At 43.2% G+C, this 23,954-nt stretch overlaps 2 protein-coding genes across 4 annotated transcripts; one reads left to right on the top strand and one right to left on the bottom strand.

Annotated features, from left to right (window-relative positions):
* Nucleotides 1-2,747: 2,747 nt before the first annotated feature.
* LOC110533002 (neuropeptide-like protein C4orf48 homolog) lies at nt 2,748-6,110 on the bottom strand. Its single transcript, XM_021617139.2, has 3 exons — nt 4,864-6,110; nt 4,443-4,531; nt 2,748-2,969 (listed from the first exon to the last, which is right to left on the bottom strand). The coding sequence occupies exons 1-3, from the start codon at nt 5,060-5,062 to the stop codon at nt 2,898-2,900; spliced, it is 360 nt and encodes a 119-aa protein (XP_021472814.1). The 5' UTR covers nt 5,063-6,110; the 3' UTR covers nt 2,748-2,897.
* Nucleotides 6,111-6,613: 503 nt separating this feature from the next.
* On the top strand, nt 6,614-19,674 carry LOC110531619 (negative elongation factor A). 3 transcript variants are annotated; one of them, XM_021614919.2, is made up of 11 exons: nt 6,614-6,856; nt 11,317-11,488; nt 11,986-12,147; nt 12,761-12,850; nt 15,385-15,512; nt 15,632-15,701; nt 15,907-15,995; nt 16,099-16,210; nt 16,412-16,719; nt 17,310-17,409; nt 19,080-19,343. In XM_021614919.2, the coding sequence occupies exons 1-11, from the start codon at nt 6,647-6,649 to the stop codon at nt 19,262-19,264; spliced, it is 1,626 nt and encodes a 541-aa protein (XP_021470594.1). In that variant the 5' UTR covers nt 6,614-6,646; the 3' UTR covers nt 19,265-19,343. The 3 variants fall into 3 exon arrangements, with proteins under 3 accessions (XP_021470594.1, XP_036843342.1, XP_036843341.1); XM_036987446.1 differs by lacking the exon at nt 6,614-6,856 and adding an exon at nt 6,908-7,173; XM_036987447.1 differs by lacking the exon at nt 17,310-17,409 and having other exon boundaries at nt 6,647-6,856; nt 19,080-19,674.
* The last annotated feature ends 4,280 nt before the right edge of the window (nt 19,675-23,954 follow it).

Below are 23,954 nucleotides of genomic sequence, written 5' to 3'. Positions count from 1 at the left end.
GCCACATACTCTTTCTGGCATATTCTCTATCTGCTACATGATTTATGTTAGATACATTTTTTTACTGAAAGTTGGTGTGGCACTGGAGAGATGCATCTCTCCAACAGCACCCTGGAGAGGCGCTGGGAATGGACAAGCTAAATATTTTCCCCCCCTGCCTTTGACAAAGTGGGCAATGCTTAACGACATCAGCCCTCACCTAGAGAGCCCATATGTCACTGGTTGAGAGACATTGTTTTTGGGCAGAATTATGTGAGGTTTTATGTGTTGTTGTTTGAGGTGTGTCTTGATCAGTTTAGCTCAGAAAATGCTGCCCTTGTCAATTTGCCTACCTAATGAGCGGACCAGCCGTGGTCCCATGTGTTGGAGCCAAATCCCCATTTTCTTTACTTGTGTTAAATATATTGTTTTAGTCCATTTATACAACTATAAATATAGCGTTATGAATTATGGAGTATAGTTGGAGTTTTTGGTTTTCTATTATGATTAACATGGGTATTTAAAAGCATTATGGAGCATTTCCTGGGCACACCCCTTTTTTCCCCATGTTCCCCTTCCCTTTACCTATTTGGGTTTTTTTGCAGTAGGGGTCTACAAGGCCTCAGGTATGGAGCTACCTTACAGTTTTTTTGCACTACGATACTAAGAAAGCTGCTACTAGTCTATACCTTTTGTTTGGAGTTGAAAACTGATCGCTTCGACTTTGTTCGTTGATGGAATATTGCCAATGAAATGACCTTTAGTTTGGAAAATAAATGTATGTTTTTACACTATCGGAGCTTTGGATTCCCTGTTCCTTGGTTGCTTTGGAAATGTGTCTGAGTACGTCATCACATACCTGTGGCCTCAAGGTAAGTTTGGAATTGGATTACAAATTGCCTTCATACCATATTTCATGCGCTGAAAAAAAAGATCCCAGAAATGTTCCATACGCACAAAAGGCTTATTTCTCTCCAATTTTGTGCACAAATTTGTTTACATCCCTGTTAGTGAGTATTTCTATTTTGCCTAGATAATCCATCCACCTGACAGGTGTGGCATATTGAGAAGCTGATTAAACAGCATGATCATTACACAGGTGCACCTTGTGCTGAAGACAATAAAAGGCCACTCTAAAATGTGCAGTTTTGTCACACAACACAATGCCACAGATGTCTCAAGTTTTGAGGGAGCGCGCAATTGGCATGCTGACTGCAGGAATGCCCACCAAATTTTTTGCCAGAGAATTGAATGTCCATTTCTCTACCATAATCCGTTTCGAACAACGTTTTAGCAATTTGGCAGTGTGTCCAACCGGCCTCACAACCGCAGACCACGTGTATGACGTCGTGTGGGCGAGTGCTTTGCTGATGTCAACATTGTGAACAGAACGTCCCATGGTGGGGTTATGGTATGAGCAGGCATAAGCTGCGGACAATAAACACAATTGCAATTTTCAATGGTCATTTCAATGCACAGATATACTGTGACAAGATCCTGAGGCCCATTGTAGTGCCATTCATCCACCGCCAACATCTCATATTTCAGCATGATAATGCACAGCCTCATGTTGCAAGGATCTGTACACAATTCCTGGAAGCTGAAAATGTTCTTCAATGGCCTGTTTTCTCACCAGACATGTCACCCGTTGAGTATGTTTGGGATGCTCTGGATCGACGTGCACAACAGTATGTTCCAGTTCTCGCCAATATCCAGCAACTTCGCACAACTATTAAAGAGGAGTGGGACAACATTCTACAGGTTGCAATCAACAGCCTGATCAACTCTATGCGAAGGAGATGTGCTGTGCTGCATGTTCAAATGGTGGTAGGATCCTAATTTGACCTGTACTGTCAAAGCAAAAAAATTCCGCAAAACAGGATTTGAATGTTTAGTCCATAAGGTTGCATTATCGGTGGTTAGGCTATTAGCTGTCCAAAAGTAGGCTTCATGGAAAGTGCAATACTGTCGGGCTCCCGAGTGGCGCAGCGGTCTAAGGCACTGCATCTCAGTGCAAGTGGTGTCACTTTAGTCCCTGGTTTGAATCCAGGCTGCATCACATCTGGCTGTGATTGGGAGGCCCATAGGGCGGCGCACAATTAGCCCAGTGTCGTCCGGGGTAGGCCGTCATTGTAAATAAGAATTTGTTCGTAACTGACTTGCCTAGTTAAATAAAACAAAATCTATATAACTGTGGGTTTTCAGTGAATGGATGCAAATCACAAAGCTCATCTGCAGGAAAATTCTCAGCAATAAAAGTGTGATCAAATGACATTTGTTATAACTGATGGAGATGAGTGTAGGTCTCATATACCTTATATTCATGCAGCAAAGGATGTATGGTACCACAGAGAACTAAAAAGAACACTTATTCTGAAGCCTGGTGTTCCCATGACTATAAAAACACTTTCCAAGACACTTTCTTAAAATGATACGGGTGTTATTATGAATTACCAGCTCTTTTGAATTCAAGACCGCTGCCAGGTGTATATGTGAATTATCTTGAAGATCACTGATATTTTGCCACACATTTTATAAAGATATCTGTTCATTGAATGTACTTACAGAACTACCTAAAATTATCTAGATTTGTGTTTCAAAACCTCACATATGACCAAGAGGGACATGAGGTGTAGTTTGCTTTGCCAAACATGACATAGTAACGCATTGCTGGTTTTCTGAACTCATCAAATAAAATATTATATTCAAATTACAATTAAACCACTGCAATATAATATCTGATATGTTAGCAAAGAAAATAAAGTGCATGTTGTACAAATTATTTAATTTTTTTTTTTTACAATATTCCATAGAAGAAGGCTCAGAGACATCTGTCTAGTCCAGGCAGTTTAAAGAAGGTGTCCAGTAATAGTGGGTGTGGAGTCGGTTGCCATGGTGAGGGCACATCACTACTTAACTCAGTGCAGGGTATTAGTGGGCGTGCATCCACACAAGGCTCGCCTCACTGCCCTCAACGCCAGGGTCTCAGTCTAGGAAGAAATAGAGGCAATGCCATGTTAGTGAGCACCAGTCTGAGTAAACCTTCTAAACAAGACTAACACATTACTTTGTCCATTAACTTATAGAGAACGGAAATGTGTCTTTACGCTCACAATCCAACTCCCCCCCCCCGAGACACACACACCCGCGGGGTTGGAAGCAATGGGTCAGCCGCAGTGCAGCGCCTCTGGAGCAATTGTAAGGGGTTAAGTGCCTTGCTCAAGGGCACAACGGCAGGCAACTTATAGAGAAACTGTACAGAGGAACTTTTGACCAAGACGGACGACGACAGCAAGACTTAGAAATCTCACTGGAGAAAGCATCCGAGCAAGTGAAACAGTATGTTTAACCCATGTACATATCTGATGGTGTCTGGCCAAAAAGAGTATGACATGTCATATTATTTTTGGCCAGACACCATCAGATGTGTGTACTACAGATACTAAGACAGAGGGGCGCTGTTTGACGCTTTCTCTGATGAAAGATTCGGCCTCTTGCAAATTGAAGGAAACTTATGAAACACGGCTAGACAAGAATGAGAAATCATTTAATTTATTTTTATGTTGACTGGGTTCTGTTGGCATCCATGTTTCCACGCCCCTTTGTAGGCTGAATGTCATTACACTTATGGTGTTTGTCAAAGATATCCCTTTCCATTCAAATGGCAGGTGCACAATCCACTCTTTCGGATGCTGGACTTATTTCAGAGTAGACAAGCGTACGCAGGTAACCTACTTAACCTTCTATTTAAAAAAAAATATCCTGTTAAAAAATAGAGACCCCATGAATATCACGGTATAATTCACACTCTGGATGGCACATTAAGTGAACTTACTGTTGTATGGGTAAAAAAAAATACTGAGCTTGAATGCAAACACTCTAACAAGATTTTGAAATTAATTTATGATTTACTTGAACAGGGAAATATCTCAAACCTAAGCTGAAGCATTTAATGCATTGCACCATCATAATTATAGATCAAAATCCACCTTCCATCGATTAAGGTTCTTAATGACTAGGTTAAAAATCTGCCGATGTGCCATTGAGCAAGGCACTTAACCCTAGTTCCTCCTGTAACTCACTCTGGATAAGAGCATCTGCTAAAAGACTCAAATTTATATGTTATGGCCCCGCTAAACTGGGTCTGTGCCCCACCTTGGCCACTCCATTGAAGATGTACTGGACACGCCACTGATCAGTGGTTGAAGTGGAATGAAATAGGTACTGGTACTCATTTTGGGAGCTGGAAGTCTTCGTTTAGATGGTGGTACTCATAACATAATAAAGCCAATAGCCTATTCTATATCAGGTGCCAGTTCTCAATCTATAGACAAATTGGAGGTGGACAGCTCCAGCCCACTTCAAGCACTGAGTATATGCAATAGTCTTTACACTGTACTTACAAGAATAATTACAATGTAACATAAGGTGTAACTGAAACAGAGAGGGATAGGAACTGTTACCTGGGCATCGAGCTTGAAAGCAGTCTTCTTGAGGTCTTGCAGTGCCCTCTGCATGAATTCAAATGCATGGCAGTCCACACAGGGACGTCCTGCAAGACAATGAGACAAAATACAATAATAGTGTTCAGTATGATTAATTATATATAGGCTACTGCATTTGTGAAAACAAAATCAATATCTGAAGACTTTTAGATTTACAAGTAATACCTTATATGCTGCTACACTTCATCAATCAATGGCTGTTCTCAATTGGTAAACTATCGATTAGGCAATCAGATTTGATTTTGTGTAGATCTAATAAATCTTACATTTTTTTCTATCTATGCACAATAGTCATCCACACAACAGTAACAAACGCTCATTGTGTGTATTTGCAAAAAGAACAAATACAATAAAACCTATTAAATAAAACACCACTTACTTTCTGCGGGTATTGCCTTCCCCGTCTCCTGCTCGCCAAAACCTGGCCTAAAAGACAGCAGCTGCACGGCTAAGAGCAGCATCACCGCTTTCAAATAGCCGCTCGATGCCATACTGCGGTGCATCATGTCCAGAGGAAGACCTGGCAAACGGAGAGAGCGAATTTCAGCCTTTGAAACTTTAGGATAGGCAGCTATCATATTACGAAATTGGTAGGCTAGATGAAAACGACTGTAGGCTATGTTTGCTCAGCAAAAGACTCACTAGGGGTCCCAAGTGGCGCAGCGGTCTAAGGCACCGCATCTCAGTACTATGGGCATCACGACAAACACCCTGGTTTGAATCCAGGCTGTATCACAACCGGCGGTGATTGGGAGTCCCATAGGGCGGCGCACAATTGGCCAAACGTCGTCCGGGTTTGGCCGGTGTAGACTGTCATTGTTAATAATAATTTGTTCTTAACTGACTTGCCTAGTTAAATAAAAGTTCAATTTATAAATAAAAAAATACATGTTTACATAGGCCTACTGTTTTACCCACTTCATATGCATATACATACTTAATTTTATTCAAGACTCATCCTATATAACTTACTGTACATATTGTCTATTTCATCCTATATAACATATACTGTTTATTTCACACCATTATATAGGCCTACATACACACATTTATATATATATGTTTATATATCGAACCAGGGACCCTCTGCACACATCAACAACTGCCTCCCACGAAGCATCGTCACCCATAGCTTCACAAAAGCCGCGGCTTTGCAGAGCAAAGGGAACAACTACCTCAAGGGCTCAGAGAGAGTGACGTCACCGATTGAAACGCTATTAGCGCGCACCCCGCTAAATAGCTAGCCATTTCACATCGGTTACAGAAGCATTCAAATCTAGGCCTACTCACTGTGTGTGATAATGAAGAGACGATTGTGTTGAATATGAATTCGATGGACAGAAAGCGCATGCGTATAAAACCCTCTGAACGGATTGTCCCTCCCAAAAACACGTAAAATGATGCTAAATTGTTTTATTCATTGCAAATGAAATGTTGGCCTCTCTGGTTCGCTATGTTGGTCACATGTCTTATAGGCTAATTTAATCACAGCACTAATTTTAGCATCTTTAGTTGCATAACCTTAAAGATGTAAAAAAAAATGGATCACTAGCCACTTTAAACAATGCCACTTAATATAATGTTTACATACCCTACATTACTCATCTCATATGCATATACTGTACTCGATACCATCTACTGCATCTTGCATATGTCGTTCGGCCATCGCTCATTCATATATCTTTATGTACATATTTTTCATACCTTTACACTTGTGTGTATAAGGTAGTTGTGAAATTGTTAGGTTAGATTACTCGTTGGTTATTACTGCATGGTCGGAACTAGAAGCACAAGCATTTCGCTACACTTCGCATTAACATCTGCTAAGCATGTGTATGTGACAAATAACATTTGATTTGAGATACAGTAATTGTTGTACAATAATATTCCTACAGGCCTGTCGATTTAAAGAAATTATTTAGTTGCATAACTCTAACACGCGAAATGAATGGTAAATAAATGCAATGCTGTTGTACAACTCAAGTGTTCTGTAAAGTAATTATTTCAAAAGGCCCTGTAAAATAATATTTTTTGAGGACAGGTAAGAGAGAGGTGAGTATATTTTGCTCTCCCCGATATGAACATGTGGGTGGGTCCTAACAGTTCTGTTTTCTTAGGTAGCCTGTTAAAATGCCCGAACTCAATACACTTCTTTTTCCAAGATGGCGTCGATGAAGGACAGCGACACCGGTCTGTGGCTCCATAATAAACTAGGATCAACAGACGAGCTTTGGGCGCCTTCTAGTATTGCTTCACTCCTCACCGTTTCAGTTATCGACAATATACGGTTGTGTTTTTCGAGTTTGTCGCCTCCAGTTAAGCTAAAACTATTGCTAGGGATGCTGCATCTTCCCAGGCGGACTGTTGACGAGGTGGGTAACGTTACGCGAGTTGACATGACTGATTGAGCACTAGGTAGCTAGTTTAGATGGGATTATGCAACAGGCAGCCTTGACCGAGTTTCTAGCTGATGTTTCCTGAGCGGGAAGTATAGTTGTAACGTCAATGGACACCATGCTTACAAGCTGTTTCAAATGTATACTTAGCTCGTTAGCCGCAGATATGGCGATGCAGACAGTCAACATCATTCATTACAGTGTTCTCTACTCAAGTTAAACCACCGATAGCCAGCAGTCCGCATCGATCGCTTCCTTGGTTAGCTAGATAGCTGCTAACGTCAGCTGTGTAGGTAAGTGTCTACATACCGGAGGTAGCTAACTATCGCGGATAGGCTAATTTTGTCCAGTCGTATGTTTTCTGTTTTGTTTACCTAATGCACATGCCTTCTTTTCATAAACACCACTTTAGTTAGCTAACCTAAAATGTAGCATTGGACCTGTTTGTAGTGTAGTCGTATTTGTAATCTGATTTGTCTGATAATCATTGAAATGCTGAACTTGTCAGAGTTTTGTCAGTTTCGCTTTTTTTTTTTTTATATATTTTAGTTCACCTTTTGTTTAACCAGGTAGGCCAGGTGAGAACAACTGCGACCTGGCCATGATAAAGCAAAGCAGTGCGACACAAACACAGAGATACACATGGAATAAATACACCTACAGTCAATAACACAATAGAAACGTCTATATACAGTGTGTGCAAATGAGGTAAGATTAGGGAGGTAAGGCAATAAATAGGCCATAGTGGTGAAATAATTACAATTTAGCAATTAAACACTGGAGTGATAGATGTGCAGAAGATGAATGTGCACTAGGGTGCAAAGGAGCAAATAAATAAATAACAATATGGGGATGAGATAGTTGGGTGGGCTATTTATAGATGGGCTATGTACAGATGCAATGATCTGTAAGCTGTTCTGACAGCTGATGCTTAAAGTTAGTGAGGGAGATATGAGTCTCCAGCTTCAGTGATTTTTGCAATTCGTTCCAGTCATTGGCAGCAGAGAACTGGAAGGAAAGGCGGCCAAATGAGGAATTGGTTTTGGGGATGACCAGTGAAATATACCTGCTGGAGCGCATGCTACTGGTGGGTGCTGCTATGGTGACCAGTGAGCTGAGATAAGGCGGGGCTTTACCTAGCAAAGACTTATAGATGACCTGGAGCCAGTGGGTTTGGCGACGAATTTGAAGCGAGGGCCAGCCAACGAGAGCATACAGGTCACAGTGGTGGGTAGTATATGGGGCTTTGGTGATAAAACGGATGGTACTGTGATAGACTCCATCCAATTTGCTGAGTAGAGTGTTGGAGGCTATTTTGTAAATGACATCGCCAAAGTCAAGGATCGGTAGGATAGTCAGTTTTACGAGGGTATGTTTGGCAGCATGAGTGAAGGAGGCTTTGTTGCGAATTCTAGATTTAATTTTGGATTGGACTGCCAGGTAGTGCCATTTTGGAGGGCGTAACCAGCGAGCTAGCTAGATCACAATTACAAACTAGTGGGAGATGGCCTTTGAAATAGTTGTTGCTCTATTTTAAATCAGCTATCAACAGTTAAACTTTCTATTAAGCTTTGTTAAATAAATCTCAACTGGTCCACAACCGGTGTTGTAAACCAGGTGCATTCCATAAAATATCTCGACATTGCTTTGTTTACCCATTCTATTTCCGTGATTAATACCGGTAAGCGATTGAATTAGCTACATGTAGGCTATACAGTTAGACTTGTCACTTCCATTTTTTGACCATAACAAAATCAGTATCTCCTGTCATATATTATCTAAAAATTAGTCCAAAGTTCTTTGCACTCCTAAGTTTCATCCAATGGAGTCAGCTCTGGTTGACATTCTGCACCACAGAAGTTGTAGCTTCTATGTACGATTGAATATACCTTATTGTTCATTTACATGGAAATTAATTTTGTGCGATCAGAATACAAATACACAAAAACACTGGAAAGTTAATAGGGCTGCGTTTACATAGGCAGCCCAATTAAGATACTTTTTTCCACTAATCAGAATTTTATCAGAGCTGATCTGATTAGACCAGTTAGTGGATAAAAGATCAGAATTGGGCTGGCAGTTTAAATGCTGCCTTTTTTTATATATATATATAGCTTAACGCACACATTCACAGTCCCTGCAGCCTTCTGTCCGACCATATATTGGGCCTATGCCCACTGTTCAGCAGCCTGGTGGCTGATGTAATGAAACTTGCCTTGCTCCTATTCTTGCTGAACAGTGGGACCTTATATCTCCTTCTGGAGGACAGCAGCTCAAAACATTGGACCAGATTGTGTGCAGGGTTCTCTATGATGCGCCTGGCCTTGTCCATCTATGATGGAGGCCATGAAGTCCCCTGCACTGCAGCCTGCTGAGCTTGGAACCTAGGTTTAAGGGCCTCCCAATGATGGCCTTGTAAGGCAATTGACAGCCCACCACACCAGGCCAGGAAACAGAAAGTCAGTACACTCTCTATATGGCAAGAGTAGAGTACAGTGGCGGTCGGTGCCGTTTATGATGATGATTTTTATTTTTTATTCGTTTGGCCTTATTTCTATTACAGCATATTGGATGACTGCCATTCATATTCCATTCACCCAGATCAATGTCAAATTGATTTAGGATACTACATGATACAAAAATTTTCCCTATACCCATCATGAGGTTGCTACAACCTAGACAATGAATGAAAGTTTACAACGTAGGTGGACATAGGTCGAGAGAAATGAGGTGACAGACAGTGAAGCATGGACAGACAGTGACACATTCAATACTGCCTTGCACACTCTTGCGTGCATCTAGCTTACCTAGGGTGTAATCATTAGTCCAACAGGTGCAAACAAGAGTTTCTATTGGACAGATTCAGGTACGTTTATCCCCGTTTTGTTCCGTTTGCTTCCGTTTAATAAATGTTTTCAACAGAATCGGTGGATTGAATACACCCCTGATCACGTGTAAACCCAGTTCACTTTCATAGCAGCCACATTGTATTCCTTCTGGCATCTATGCGCTCGCCTCCTCTCACCTTTTCCCTTCGTTTGTGGACTTCAATGCATCAGCTGTATGTGACCAGCCGAAAAAAACTTTCCAAGCCAAACCATATGATAACTGCTAAACACAGCCGCTAAACACTCGTTGTCACCATATGGGGCGGCAGCGTAGCCTAGTGGTTAGAGCGTTGGACTAGTAACCGGAAGGTTGCAAGTTCAAACCCCCGAGCTGACAAGGTACAAATCTGTCGTTCTGCCCCTGAACAGGCAGTTAACCCACTGTTCCTAGGCCGTCATTGAAAATAAGAATTTGTTCTTAACTGACTTGCCTAGTTAAATAAAAAAAAATATATATATTAGCTAAAGTCAGCATAGCTAACAGAGCATTAGTAAACCTACTTCAATCATGCACTAACGTTAGTGTATAGTCAGTAAGCAGTTTAGCGCTTACACCAGGTGGCAATAAATGAGTAAAACCAAAAACGTACCAGTTCCAGTGCTACTGTGAGTTCCAGGCAGTGCTACTGTGAGCCATGCATGTAAAGCCTAAAAACACATTAACATTCCACAAGATTGGACAATAGTTTTTTTTCCTAAAGTCCATCTGTTTGAGTAGGCTAAACTAGCTAGCTGCATTTGCTAGCTAAGTTCATTTTTTTTTTTAAATAAATACATTTGTTCAAAAGTTCATCTATTGTCTTTTTCCTCTCTGAGTCAACTACTCACCACATGTTATGCACTAAACTGCTAGCTAGTTGTAGTTTCAGTACTAGATTCATTCTCTGATCCTTTGATTTGGTGGAAGAGCTCTGATAGGTTGGCGGATGTTCTCCGGAAGTTGTCATAATTACTTTGTAAGTCTATGGAATGGGGTGAGAACCATGAGCCTCCTAGGTTTTGTATTGAAGTCAATGTACCCAGAAGACGACGGAAGCTAGCTGGCTACACCATGGTGCTACCCTACAGAGTGCTGTTGAGGCTGCTGTAGACTTTATTGCAAAACAGTGTGTTTTAATAAATAATTTGGTGACGTGAACATATTTAGTGTAGTTATCAAAAATGTTTAACTTTTGGAATGTTTAAATTGTATGAAATTCACTGAGGAGGTTGGTCCTCTCTATCCTCCTCTGAGGAGCCTCAACTGGTGGTGTAGTTGGCGAGTGTCCAGGTGTTTTATACATACATACATACATATATTCGAATTCCGTTCCCTGCTCTAACCTCCATATCCACCCTCTGCCCCTACACACTCTGCCCCATGGAGATTCTAGGTTCAGTTTATTTCCATACCTTGTTCTATACCATTTGTATAAACTGCTTAAGGCCTACTGTGAGCCATGCATGCATGTAAAGCCTAAAAACACATTACCATTCCACAAGATTGGACAATAGTTTTTGAATCTTGCCCTCCACACTCCCACAACCTCCCTGACCTTATCTGTGCAGATGAAGGAGGCCCTGTCCGAGATCATCCAGCTGGCCACGGTGGACTCTGAGCCCTGGGTACTGATGGTGGCAGACATCCTAAAGTCCTTCCCTGAGACGGGCTCCCTCAACCTGGACCTGGAGGAGCAGAACCCCAATGTACAGGACATCCTGGGGGAGCTCCGGGAGAAAGGTGGGTACACTACAATATGTCAGGAGTCACTAGTCAAGGGGGAAAATGAGAACAGCAGGAGTCATTGAGGTTCATGGTTCTAGCGTTGTCACGAATGAATGATTTAGGAAAATGTTTTTTTTGTTTTTTTGTGCCTATTTCAAATAGGATACATTTTCCAGCATGTTGGTGCTGCTCTACAATCACCTGTTGATTGGTCATGTATCAGAGTGGAGAATCGTTTTTTGTATTCAGTACATGAGCGGTGAATTGCTGAGCTCTAGACTACTTGTCATTATGCACTTTTTATTTATCACCTGTGGTACTGGTTGGTTATAGCATGATGCAGACAGGCATGTGTACTAACAGCTTTCGCTTGCTCTCTGGGGTCTAGGTTGAGTAACTGTAAAAACACTGTCAGCTGCTGATGTAAAAAGGGCTTAATTAAGCTTTCAAGATCCATTTAGAGATGTAATAAACAAGAAAATAAATGCTTTTGATTGCTCTCCTCCCTGCAGTGAGTGAGTGTGAGGCGTCAGCCATGCTCCCTCTGGAGTGCCAGTACCTGAACAAGAGCGCCCTGACCACGCTGGTGGGCCCACTCACGCCCCCCGTCAAACACTTCCAGCTGAAGAGGAAGCCCAAGAGTGCCACGCTCAGGGCAGAGCTGCTGCAGAAATGTAAGATAAGACACTTCACTCCATCCAAGGGTACATGACAAGAGTCTAAAATGGCCACCTCGTCTCTTCACCTCAATCTCCGCATCTTCATCTGGGGACAAATGTATCGAACGTCTCAGATTAGTAGTGCTGATCTGGGATCAAGTCCCCCTCCTGTCCATTTACTGTTATTAGTGCAGATGAAGGAAAGCAGATGAGATAAGGAAGCCACTTTAGACTCTTGAAATGCCTCCCCGTGTTTCAGGTCTCCTCTCCTTTGTGCTAATTTTACATAAAGTTGAATGGTCTTTTTGTCACATTGATGAAAGGTCATGACTCATGTTCATTGCGGCACTCGCTGGAAAACAAACATGAGTGTTTCTTATTGGACAAGTTAATGTAGTCCCTCCCTGTTTGTCAGTTTTCTTCTGTCAGGTGCCTAATGAACAGCACCCTTGGGTGTATTCACTAGGAGCCTAACGGAAGCAAACAGGATGAAACGAAGAAGGACCTACTGGAATTGGTCCATTTGAAAATTTTAGTTTAAAAATGTTTTCTGTTGCTAAATGTTATGCTACAATGTTCACTGATTTAATACTCGTTGTTAATTGGCTCATTGTTATTGTGTTTTCAGCCACAGAGACGGCTCAACAGCTGAAGAAGACAGCGGGAGTGCCTTTCCACGCCAAAGGAAGAGGCCTGGTCAAGAAGATGGACACCACCAGTGAGTTTGACACACTTCTTGTTGTTGCCAAGACTAAGCCTATGAGCACTTACACCATTTATACCAGGGTTTAGCCTGTAATTGAAATGAATAGCGCAAGAGATGCTGCTACAGTGCCTCAATCAAGTCATTTGTTGCTGCTGGAGTGAAACATGCTTTTATTAGCACAATCATTGTGGAACCATTCTAAATGTAAATGTGTGTTAAAAAAACCTTTGGATGGCAACGATTCCACGTAGCTACAGCAAATGGCTTCCTGGTTGTGTAGTATGGGGACCCCAGGAAACGCATGCTCCAAAAACACCAAAATGCCTCATTTTAGAAACGGAAAAGCTCAGTATTTTGATGCAAGGTCTTTTAGATGTTGTCCACATTAAATTGTTATATTTGCAATGTTTTATTCCGTTTTGTTGCGAAAAAAATAACTTATCCTTTAATTGTTTGAAACCTGAACATTTAACTGTATATAACAGGGCATGTCGTACCTTCAAAGTATCCTGTATTCAAAATCCGACCAAACATGGAGGCAATTATTTTATAAAAACTTCCATATGCCAATGAAACCGGTAGTCTATTTCTCTCATGTTCTATGTGTTTCCTTCAATGTCCAGTATCCAAAAGTAGAATCCTGGTCATATTAGCAGCGCGTGTGCAGTGCGCTTTTGACAGTGTTTTCCCACTAATTGCATTATGGAATGAACATTTGCGTGTAGCCAATTGCCTTGTGCAACTGGATTCTGGAATTCCTGACGGGCTGCCCCCAGGTTGTGAAGGTAGGCACCTCATCTACACTGATTCTCAACATGTCCCCACAAGGGTGTGTCCTCAGTCCCCTCCTGTATTCCCACAACTGCATGGTCTCAGAGTTCCAATTCCATCATCAAGTTCACTGACGACTCGACAGTAGTTGGCCTGATTTACCAACTACAACGAGACAGCCTACAGGGAGGTGGTAGGCACTCTGACGGCATGGTGCCAGGTAAACAACCTCTCCCTCAAATGTTAGCAAAACAAAGGTGCTGATTTGTGGACTTCAGGAGGAACCAGGCTGGACACGCCCCCATCACCATCAACTGGGCCGCCGTGGAGACAGTCAATAACTTCAAATTCTTCAGCGTACATATCTCAGAGAAGCCGAAATGGTCTAACCACTGGGACACCGTAGTGAAAAAGGCACGACAGAGACTCCTAAACAGGATGCTGAAGAAATCCGACCTGTCCCCGAGGGCCCTCCGTGTTCAACAGGAGCACCATCGAGAGCATACTGTCGGGCTGGGTCACAGCCTGGTGCGGAAACTCCACTGCCGCGGACCGCAGGACTCTTTAGATGGCGATACGTGCAGCTGAAAGCACCAGGTGTCACAGGAAGGCCAAGAAGATCATCAGGGACCCCAGCCACCCAAACCATGCCCTGTTCAATCATTCAGACGTGGCCAGACTGGACAATAGTTTCTACCCTCAGACCATCAGGCTGCTGAATATCCACCACTAGTTTTGATATTTTGCCCCAACTACTCCCCCTATGGACATTTCCCACCGTCAATGGTCACTTACATTACCTGCTGCTCCCCCACCCCTGCTACTCCTGCTATGGACATTCCCCCTTACCCCAATAGCGTGCATCACTGTTGCAGTTGTTAATGTGTATATTATGTATTTTTGTACATATTTTGTTTTTATTTCACTTGGTCCCCACACCCCCCTTAATGGTCACGTTGCTCTCCCTATGGTCTTTATTCTGCCTCCACCCCAATATGATGTTTTTATTCATCACTGCTACAGTTGTGTATATAGTGCCATTTGTTTTTTTATTACCATTTTCATAATTTTATTTCACTTAGTCCTGCATCACACCTGCAACCCTGTACATGTGACTATTAAACAATCTGTATCTGTGCATAGCTGCACTTTATGATGTGAAGAAATTATAGTTAATCAACTTAAGCTAAACGTTCTGATCTGTCGCGTCAGATTCATTGCTTTTTAGCAGGTTTTTTAAAAGTATCTTAGGCCTACTGGTTGTATGAATTTGGGCTCCATCGCCCCAACTGCCCCAGTGTCTGTTTTGGAATAGGACATTTCTTTGTCACACAGAACGTCAAGCTGACAAATAGAGTAGGTCAACTTTTCTACTATGGGAGATAGTAGATTGACATACGCTAGTGATTTTGCTGTTCGTTACTCGTCTTGTTGGCTGAGGAAAAGTAAATGTGGACAGTTATTCTAGCATCTTCAAATTGCATCCTTGAGTTGCATGTTCGGTTCAGATGAACTACCATGCTCTAAATGTGATTTTCTGTCATTTTGAGCACTGTGGGTGGACGCCCTAATCGGGTAACACATCCAATGCAGTCTGGTAAATTTCTCAAATGTCCGGTCAATGTAAATGCTGTCAGTCAAATGTCCGGTCAATGTAAATGCTGTCAGTCAAATGTTCGGCGCCACATTTTCCTACCGGAAAACCTGATTAATACCCACTGGTATCTGAGTGGTTGCTGAGATCATGTTATCATGTTTTCTACCCTTCCTTCCAGCACCCCTGAAGGGGATCCCCAAAGCCCCGTTCCGCAGCCCCACCACCCCCAGCATGTTCAGCCCCCCCAGCAACCGCACACCCATCGCCCCTGCACGGACACCCCTGCGCAAGGAGAGGGGGGTCAAGGTGACTAAGGGGGCTTAACAAGTGGCATGGGCTGTGTCCTAAATGGCACCCTATTCCCTACATAGTGTGTGTTCAAATGTGTCAAGAGAAGCTGATGCACATTATTCTCTGTTCCCTAGTTGTTAGACATCTCAGAGCTGGATATGGTGGGAGCTGGTAGAGAGGCAAAGAGGAGAAGAAAGACTTTGGGTAACTGCCTTTTCTATTTCCATCTATCCCCCTCTAGCTAGCAGTCTTCACTGTTGCTCACCATCCTTCAGACTCACTGACTCTTATTAATGATTATGTGCTAGTGGTATTTGCTAAAACATTCAGGACATGAGAAGTTGAAATTGTTTAGAAAAGTTGAATGTCTTCACTTAAACCACTTATGGCCCTGTCTCTGTGTGTACAGAAACAGAGGCTGGGGAGAAAGCTGCTAAAGAGGAGGCTGTGGTGGAGAACGCTACACCAGACTATGCTGCTGGACTGGTATCTACACAGGTAGGAACACTCACTCACTCAGCGTCATTCACACACACTCACTAACTCACACAATGTAATGCAACTTATACAGAGGTATTGATCCACTTCTCCTGTGTTTCAGAAACTGGGTGCGTTGAACAACGAGAGTGCTCTGCCGTCTACGAGCTACCTGCCGTCTACCCCCAGTATGGTCCCCTCCTCCTCCTACATTCCCAGTTCAGAGACACAGCCAGGTGAGAGAGACGCCTACAGAGCTGTTAGTCAGATCTCAGGGTAACCCTCCATTTGGCTAGCCTGGGTATCAGTCGGTTTGTGCTAACATTCCACTCCTTGTACTCCAGACACATTTTCTGTAGTTACTCCTATCCAATCTTCTCAGATTGGCAGAGTGATATAGCGATTGTTTCATGTCGATAACTGGGTCTTCATTCTAGCGAACGCAGGTGGTTTGGGACGTGACGCCCTGCAGTCGGGTCGCCAGCCTGAGGAGTCGGCCACGCCCGGCGCTGCCGCCACCACCACCCTCCCGGGCCAGTTCAAACAGAGGACGCCCATGTACAACGCCAGCAACACTGCCACCAGCCCCACCGCTCCCGCCTCGCCCAGCACGCCAGCCAGCACCCCTGCCAGCAGCAACGGCCCCCCGGCTGCCGCCACCGCCACACAGCCCGAGACCCCCACCACACAGCCCCCGACGCCCACGCCCCAGCAGCCCCAGCCCAAGAAGAACCTCTCGCTCACGGTGAGTTGGCTCAAGGCATCATTGGGACTTCCAATATCCACACTAGTATTCTACTTAGAATTAGGCATTATATTGGGTGAGTTTTCTAATCTGGACTACTTACGATGTGAGACTGCTATGCTTACATACAAACATTAACTGTGGAGATTGTAGTACAGTATGTGGTAGTTTTACCTACCTTAGTGGTGTGTAACCTCTGCGCCGCTGTGTGTGTAACCTCTGCGCCGCTGTGTGTGTAACCTCTGCGCCGCTGTGTGTGTAACCTCTGCGCCGCTGTGTGTGTAACCTCTGCGCCGCTGTGTGTGTAACCTCCGCGCCGCTGTGTGTGTAACCTCTGCGCCGCTGTGTGTGTAACCTCTGCGCCGCTGTGTGTGTAACCTCTGCGCCGCTGTGTGTGTAATCTCTGCGCCGCTGTGTGTGTAACCTCTGCGCCGCTGTGTGTGTAACCTCTGCGCCGCTGTGTGTGTAACCTCTGCGCCGCTGTGTGTGTAACATCTGCGCCGCTGTGTGTGTAACCTCTGCGCCGCTGTGTGTGTAACCTCTGCGCCGCTGTGTGTGTAACCTCCGCGCCGCTGTGTGTGTAACCTCAGAGAGACCAGATGTATGCTGCTCAGGAAATGTTCAAGACGGCCAACAAGGTTACCAGACCAGAGAAAGCACTCATCCTGGGCTTCATGGCCGGATCCAGAGGTACTGTACTGCTTTCTGCAAAATACTCCCTCATTTTAGTAAAAAGTAATTGCTTTTTGCAATGGATTATGAATATTCCCTGGAGTATGTCCACCTAGTCGTATACTGTGAGTTTAACGTACTAGTAATGATTTAGTAATGTGTTCGACTGGGATGTGGATATGTGCAAGCCCTCTGGTGGGGGTCAAATCTAAGCCTAACTGGCTATTTACTCATGTGTACACAAACACACCTTCCAACACTCTTACCCTCACTGCTAGTTGAAAATGTCTGACTTCTACCATATCAGCACACATCTAACTGATCTATCCCCTCCTCCAGGGAACCCTTCTACCATAACACTCTAGAACATCTAACTGATCTATCCCCTCCTCCTCCAGAGAACCCTTCTACCATAACACTCTAGAACAGTGGTCACCAACCTTTGAGTCAAGATCACTTTCGCAGTCAAAAAGCAAGCTGAGATCTACTGCTGAGATGTATTTATTTTACATTAACCTCACGCAAACAGTTTTGTAGGAATGAGGTTTGGGCAGTTGGCCCTAACACCTTATCACAGCATATTGGCTATATGATTGGCCTGCCAATATTGTTAATAATCAGACCATATTATATTTCAAAACTCGAGTTTGATAACATAATGGATCAGTTGGTTTAGCACTTGAGGCACTGTGGAGCATGAAATGAAATAATTTGCTTTTTTATTTTACTGGACTGATGGTACCTGCATCTGATAGTCAACGAGGTCAAATCACCACGTCAGTGGTCTTCAGGTCGAAAAGTCAGAGCTCTAGAAAGATGCCTGAGTTTCTAACTTGGATGACCATTCAAAATGATTTTTCCCAACCGCCTCTCACTGTCCCTGCTCTCTCCTTCCTTTCCTCCGGTGAGAGTGACCAGAGAGAGGGGACACCGTCTTCCACCTGATGGCGAAACTCAAGTCGCATTGCATCTGCCTCATGTACAAATTCATGTTGTTACTATGACCAGAGAATGTTTAATATTCCTTAATATTAAAAATCGACAGTACTAGCTGCTAAAAATAATAAAGAGCAGAGCTATCGATTCTTGGCTACTCATTCATTGCAGCTGCAGCCCAAACAGAAGTACGGAGAGGCGCATTTTGTAAGTGTTGAATAAAAACAGTGACAGTGCTGAATATAAACTTAACCATGAACGCAGTCATGAAAACAGCAGCTCTTGGCTGTATTCGTTGACAGTCTCTCTGTGGTCATGGTTTTAAAAGTTATTAAATCTGACGTTGGCTAGTAGCCTATTAAACTTGGCTGTGGCCAGGGTCATGGAAGCTCTGTAGTCACGGTGATTTGAGCTATCCGATTGGGCAGCGCAGTAGGTGCACTCGATTTAGTCACAGATTTGCCGGTCCACCAGTGGAGTTTGTCTCACTTTGCTTACACGGCGAGCAGGATTTTTGAATCAAGTGCACCTACCGGCAACAGCTCATCACGAGCGCAAGCCTTTATCGTTCATTGGCTTTTCTACAGAAATATTTGGTGATCGACTAGGAATGTCTTGAAGATGCCTCGATCGCGATCGACCGGTTGGCGACCACTGCTCTAGAATCTCTAACTGATATATCCCCTCCTCCAGAGAACCCTTCTACCTTAACACTCTAGAACATCTGACTGATCTATCCCCTCTTTCTCCAGAGAACCCGTGTCCGGAGCAGGGGGACATTATCCAGATAAAGCTGAGTGAACACACAGAGATCCTGCCCAAGGCAGATGGCACGGGCAGCACCACCATGCTGGTGGACACAGTGTTTGAGATGAACTACTCCACAGGACAGTGGACCCGCCTCAAGAAGTACAAACCAATCACCAACGCCTCCTGAGGTGGCTGCTGGCCTGCCTGTCGGGACTAAACATACATGCATACATACATACATGCATGCATCAACACACAGACCAAATCTTGCTCTGGTGGACAGGGACTTGTCACACACACACACTTGTGCATACACATGGGCCAAATTCAGTGCGTGAGGGGCTAGGGAGGATTGTGTGGGAGGGATAGGGGGGTATGGCTCACTCTTTCAAAGTTCCTGCATTGACAGGCAGGGGTATCCTCAAGACTATCTCTCTCTCTCCCCCCCCTCCCATTGGTTTGTTTTTCTGTTTTGTTTATATGTCCCCTCAGATTCCTGGATGTTTGGTAAGGGGAGGGGTACAAAGTTGTACCTTATTTTGATAAGACAACTGTTAACACTTGCTTTACTATTAAAGGTACAAGCATGCCACACTATGTCAAGAGAAAGTCGTTATTACAACTGTCCGTGTTTTTCACTGTGAGAAGGTAAATAATGGGACGTTTGCAGCTTCCTACTTTCTGTCAAAGAATGATTTGAAAAGAACAAAGAAAAAAGCCTGAACGTATCAGAAAAATGTGACCGATGGGATGATCTGCTGTTTCCTTTGTGCTGTCTAGTTCTGATTTGGAACATTCTGCAGAATGCTGTTTTTCCATCCTTACCAAGAAGTGAAGAAAATAAAGTGAAAACCTGTTCAGATTCCAGTGTTTAACATAAGTCCTTCAGAACATCTCTCTCCTCCTGACTCTAAGATCCTGATGATTAGGGTACAGACGTACCGTTGACAGCTTCGTCCACTCTGATCTGTTGGATTACTCTTCAAGACAGGAAGTTCAGGCAACGGGGGTTGCACTAGCATGACAACACCTGTCGTAAGACAATGCAGTCGCACTGGTATTTAGTACAGTATGAATCAGTGGCGGCTTGTTCATTAGGGTGTTGGGGGTGACACCCTATAGTCCCCCCCCCAAAAAAAATGTTTAAAACAGTCAATTGCTGTAGCCTTTATATTTTACGGTTTAAATGTGTTCCAAACTATTATTTCAGTTGGCCTCTTATTGCTTTGAGGGGGGCATGTTTTAGCATCCAGGACCGCTACATTAGATTACATTGACACCTAGCGGTTCTGAGAAGAAATACACAGCTGCTTTAAGTCTATTGCTCCTCCTGGGGGCGTTGAGCTGGAACGCCCTAGCTGCTCTGATCTAACTCCATTCCAACAGCAGGCAGTAATCATGGTCAACAGATGTGAAAATGAATGGGATTTTGGCGCCGACAGGCAGCATCTCGTGGTGGGATTAGCGGCTGTGAGTATACTGTATATGTCATTACAATCTGAAATCAGGAATAAAGTAACCCATAATCAATACAGCACTGATTTTGTGTGGCACCTGACCTCCGACTTGACTGTCATGCTCATGACAGGTTTAGGCTACAAGAGGAAATGTTGGTGGAATTCGTTTCCAGATTAGCCAACACAGCTTGAATGTTCATTGCTTGCTACTTGATGAGGCCCAATCCTTCAGTAGACTCAGACTGGCGCTTTGCTTTGGTGTATGTCCCAAAATGATGTATTCTTATTCACCAATGGAGGAGAGGATTTTATTTTTTGCAAGGCAATATACAGTGCCTTGCGAAAGTATTCGGCCCCCTTGAACTTTGCGACCTTTTGCCACATTTCAGGCTTCAAACATAAAGATATAAAACTGTATTTTTTTGTGAAAAATCAACAACAAGTGGGACACAATCATGAAGTGGAACGACATTTATTGGATATTTCAAACTTTTTTAACAAATTAAAAACTGAAAAATTGGGCGTGCAAAATTCATGCTCATCCTAACATGTCCCTCCAGCATGACAATGCCACCAGCCACACTGCTTGTTCTGTGCATGATTTCCTGCAAGACAGGAATGTCAGTGTTCTGGCCAGCGAAGAGCCCGGAATTTAATTCCATTGAGCACGTCTGAGACCTGTTGGATCGGAGGGTGAGGGCTAGGGCCATCCCCCCCAGAAATGTCCAGGAACTTGCAGGTGCCTTGGTGGAAGAGTGGGGTAACATCTCACAGCAAGAACTGGCAAATCTGGTGCAGACCATGAGGAGATGCACTGCAGTACTTAATGCAGCTGGTGGCCACACCAGATGCTGACTTTTACTTTTGATTTTGACCCCCCCCCCCCCCCCCCCCCCTTTGTTCAGGAACACATTCAATTTATGTTAGTCACATGTCTGTGGAACTTTTTCAGTTTGTCTGTTATTGAATCTTATGTTTATACAAATATTTACACGTGTTAAGTTTGCTGAAAATAAATGCAGTTGGCAGTGAGGACATTTCTTTTTTTGCTGAGTTTAGAAAATGACCTAAGTTTTAAAATCACCCGGTAAAATACTACTTGAGTAAAAGTATTTGGTTTTAAATATACTTAAGTAGAAATCACTTCACATGACTTATATTAGCAATCCAGACAGCACCATTTTCTTTTTCACAGACAGCGAGGGGTACACTCCAACACTCAGACATGTAAAGAAGCATTTGTGTTTATTGAGTCCTAATCACGGGGACAACGTAAAAACTGCGAATTCAGAGGAAGGGTGTGCTGTGTCTGCACTCAAAAAGAAAATCAAGTTGTTTTAATGCATTAGAGATAGCATACACAGACCTTTCAGTTTTCTCCAGTGTGTAGATACAAATATTTTTAAATCAAGACAGCATTTGTTGGGAGCAGCAGGTGCTTCTAATCAGTCAACCAGATCAGAGGCAGCAGGGACTAACAGGTTGGGATGTTCTCTTGATAAGTGCTTGAATTATACATTTTCTGTCCTGCTAAGCATTCAAAATGTAACAAGTAGGCTACTTTTGGGTGTCAGGGTAAGTGTATGGGGTAAAAAATATATATACTTTTCTTTAGAAATGTAGTGAAGTAAAAGTTGTCAAATATAAATAAAGTAAAGATACCAAAAAAAAATATATATATATAAACTGTAGTACTTTACACCACAGATACAGACTATTGAGCCACAGATTTGCGTTTCTTTCTGCGTTGGACAGCCATAATGATCTGTACCAGGATCCTGTATTTGTTGTTCTTCAAGTTGTACTTGGCCTTCTTCAGGAGGTGTTCGTTCTCAGGCGCACCGTAGGGCTGCCGTAACGTTGTGTACTTCTCCCTCTCCTTCTTAATCCCCTCCTCATCTAGGAAGAGAACAGAGAGCCTTACAACACAACTTTGAACATATTGAACACAGAGGGTTCTATTTACAGCTGGGGGATTAAGGTGAGCTAGTGTCAAATACATGTACGTTTGCAATTTCGTCATGTAAAAACTGACCCACTATCATGTTCCTGCCCCAACACCAGGTTGAGCAATTTACCTGTTTTATATCAGCTCCTTACAATCAGATGGGAGGAGTGGAAATATTTTAGGTGTGTCCTTAAAAATATGATCCAAAGTGCTAATTACAGCCACCGCTGATTGGGATATTTATAACTGACCAAAAGCTGTTTTGGGGGGGTTGACACACTTCCCATATGCGCATGGAACAAGAGCAATCGCGAAGTAGTCAATAACGTCGATAAATGGGTTGACTCCTGAGACAGCTTGGAAATAAATCTTAAAATCACCAAAACGTTATTCAAATATTAAGTTTCATAGGAATAATTCCTTCCTCGTTTGGGAAGAAACAAGCCTGAAACCTAGAACAAAGACTGTTGACATCTAGTGGAAGCCATAGGCATTGCCATCTGGGAGCTGGATATGACCCTATACGTTCCATTGGAAGAGCATGGGCTCTCAAAGAAAATAAGTCCAGTTGGTTTTTCTTTGGATTTTCTCCTACCATATCAATTGTGTTATAGTCTCATACAATATTTTTAACATTTCTACAAACTTCAAGGTGTTTGCTATCCAATGGTACCAATTATATGCATATCCTGGCTTCTGGGCCTGAGTAACAGGCAGTTTACTTTGGGCACATCAGTCAGACAGGAAGTGGAGAAAAATAGACCCTGCTCCTGTTATCGTCAATTATCTGAGCAGTAATAAACCCCCACCTCGCAACCCAATCGACCCCAAACTGTTTACACACCTGTTGTTGGCAGAGAGAACATTTTGACGTTTTAAAGCTAATTTCTACACATTTGTCCATGTCTTATGTGTGTTTATGATACCTGGGATCAAAGCCCGACTGAGTAAAACCAGTTTTGTAAGTATCTGTGTTTTTAGTCTCTTGGCTCTATTTTTAACTAACCTAGTGCCATGGTAAATCTAAGCGTTGGCGGTAGCATTATAGCAGCCATACTCATGCGTTCCCGGATCCAGACCCATAACAGGTTCTAAACGGACCGCAGGTCCGAGTGTGACAACCTCCCACTCTGTCTGCCGAATTATTTTTCTTTGCTCTTGTTTTCCTTAATAGGATGTCGGTGGGTGGAGCCGGGTGGGTTGTAAGGGAAATGGGACACACCTAGGCTTGGGTGTTTCTCGAGGATAAATTCACCTTTCCCCCGTTCATTGAGGAGACTCACTCCACGCAGACACACTGTTATTTTTGGTTGTGGGATTTTGTGGGTTGTTTGTTTTGGCACCTTTCAACAGCCCTCATTATCACCATCTATGTACGCAACCACTCCCTTACATAAGACCACACCCCATTCTTAACTGTATATAGTTTCACTCAGTTAATAAATATATTTTTGTATTCCATGATCTCTGCG

The sequence above is a fragment of the Oncorhynchus mykiss genome, chromosome 9 (assembly GCF_013265735.2).
Source record: "Oncorhynchus mykiss isolate Arlee chromosome 9, USDA_OmykA_1.1, whole genome shotgun sequence".
NCBI classification, from domain to species: Eukaryota; Metazoa; Chordata; class Actinopteri; order Salmoniformes; family Salmonidae; genus Oncorhynchus; species Oncorhynchus mykiss.
Note: the sequence above shows the minus strand (reverse complement) of the source record. Positions and strands in the feature narration are given on the sequence as shown.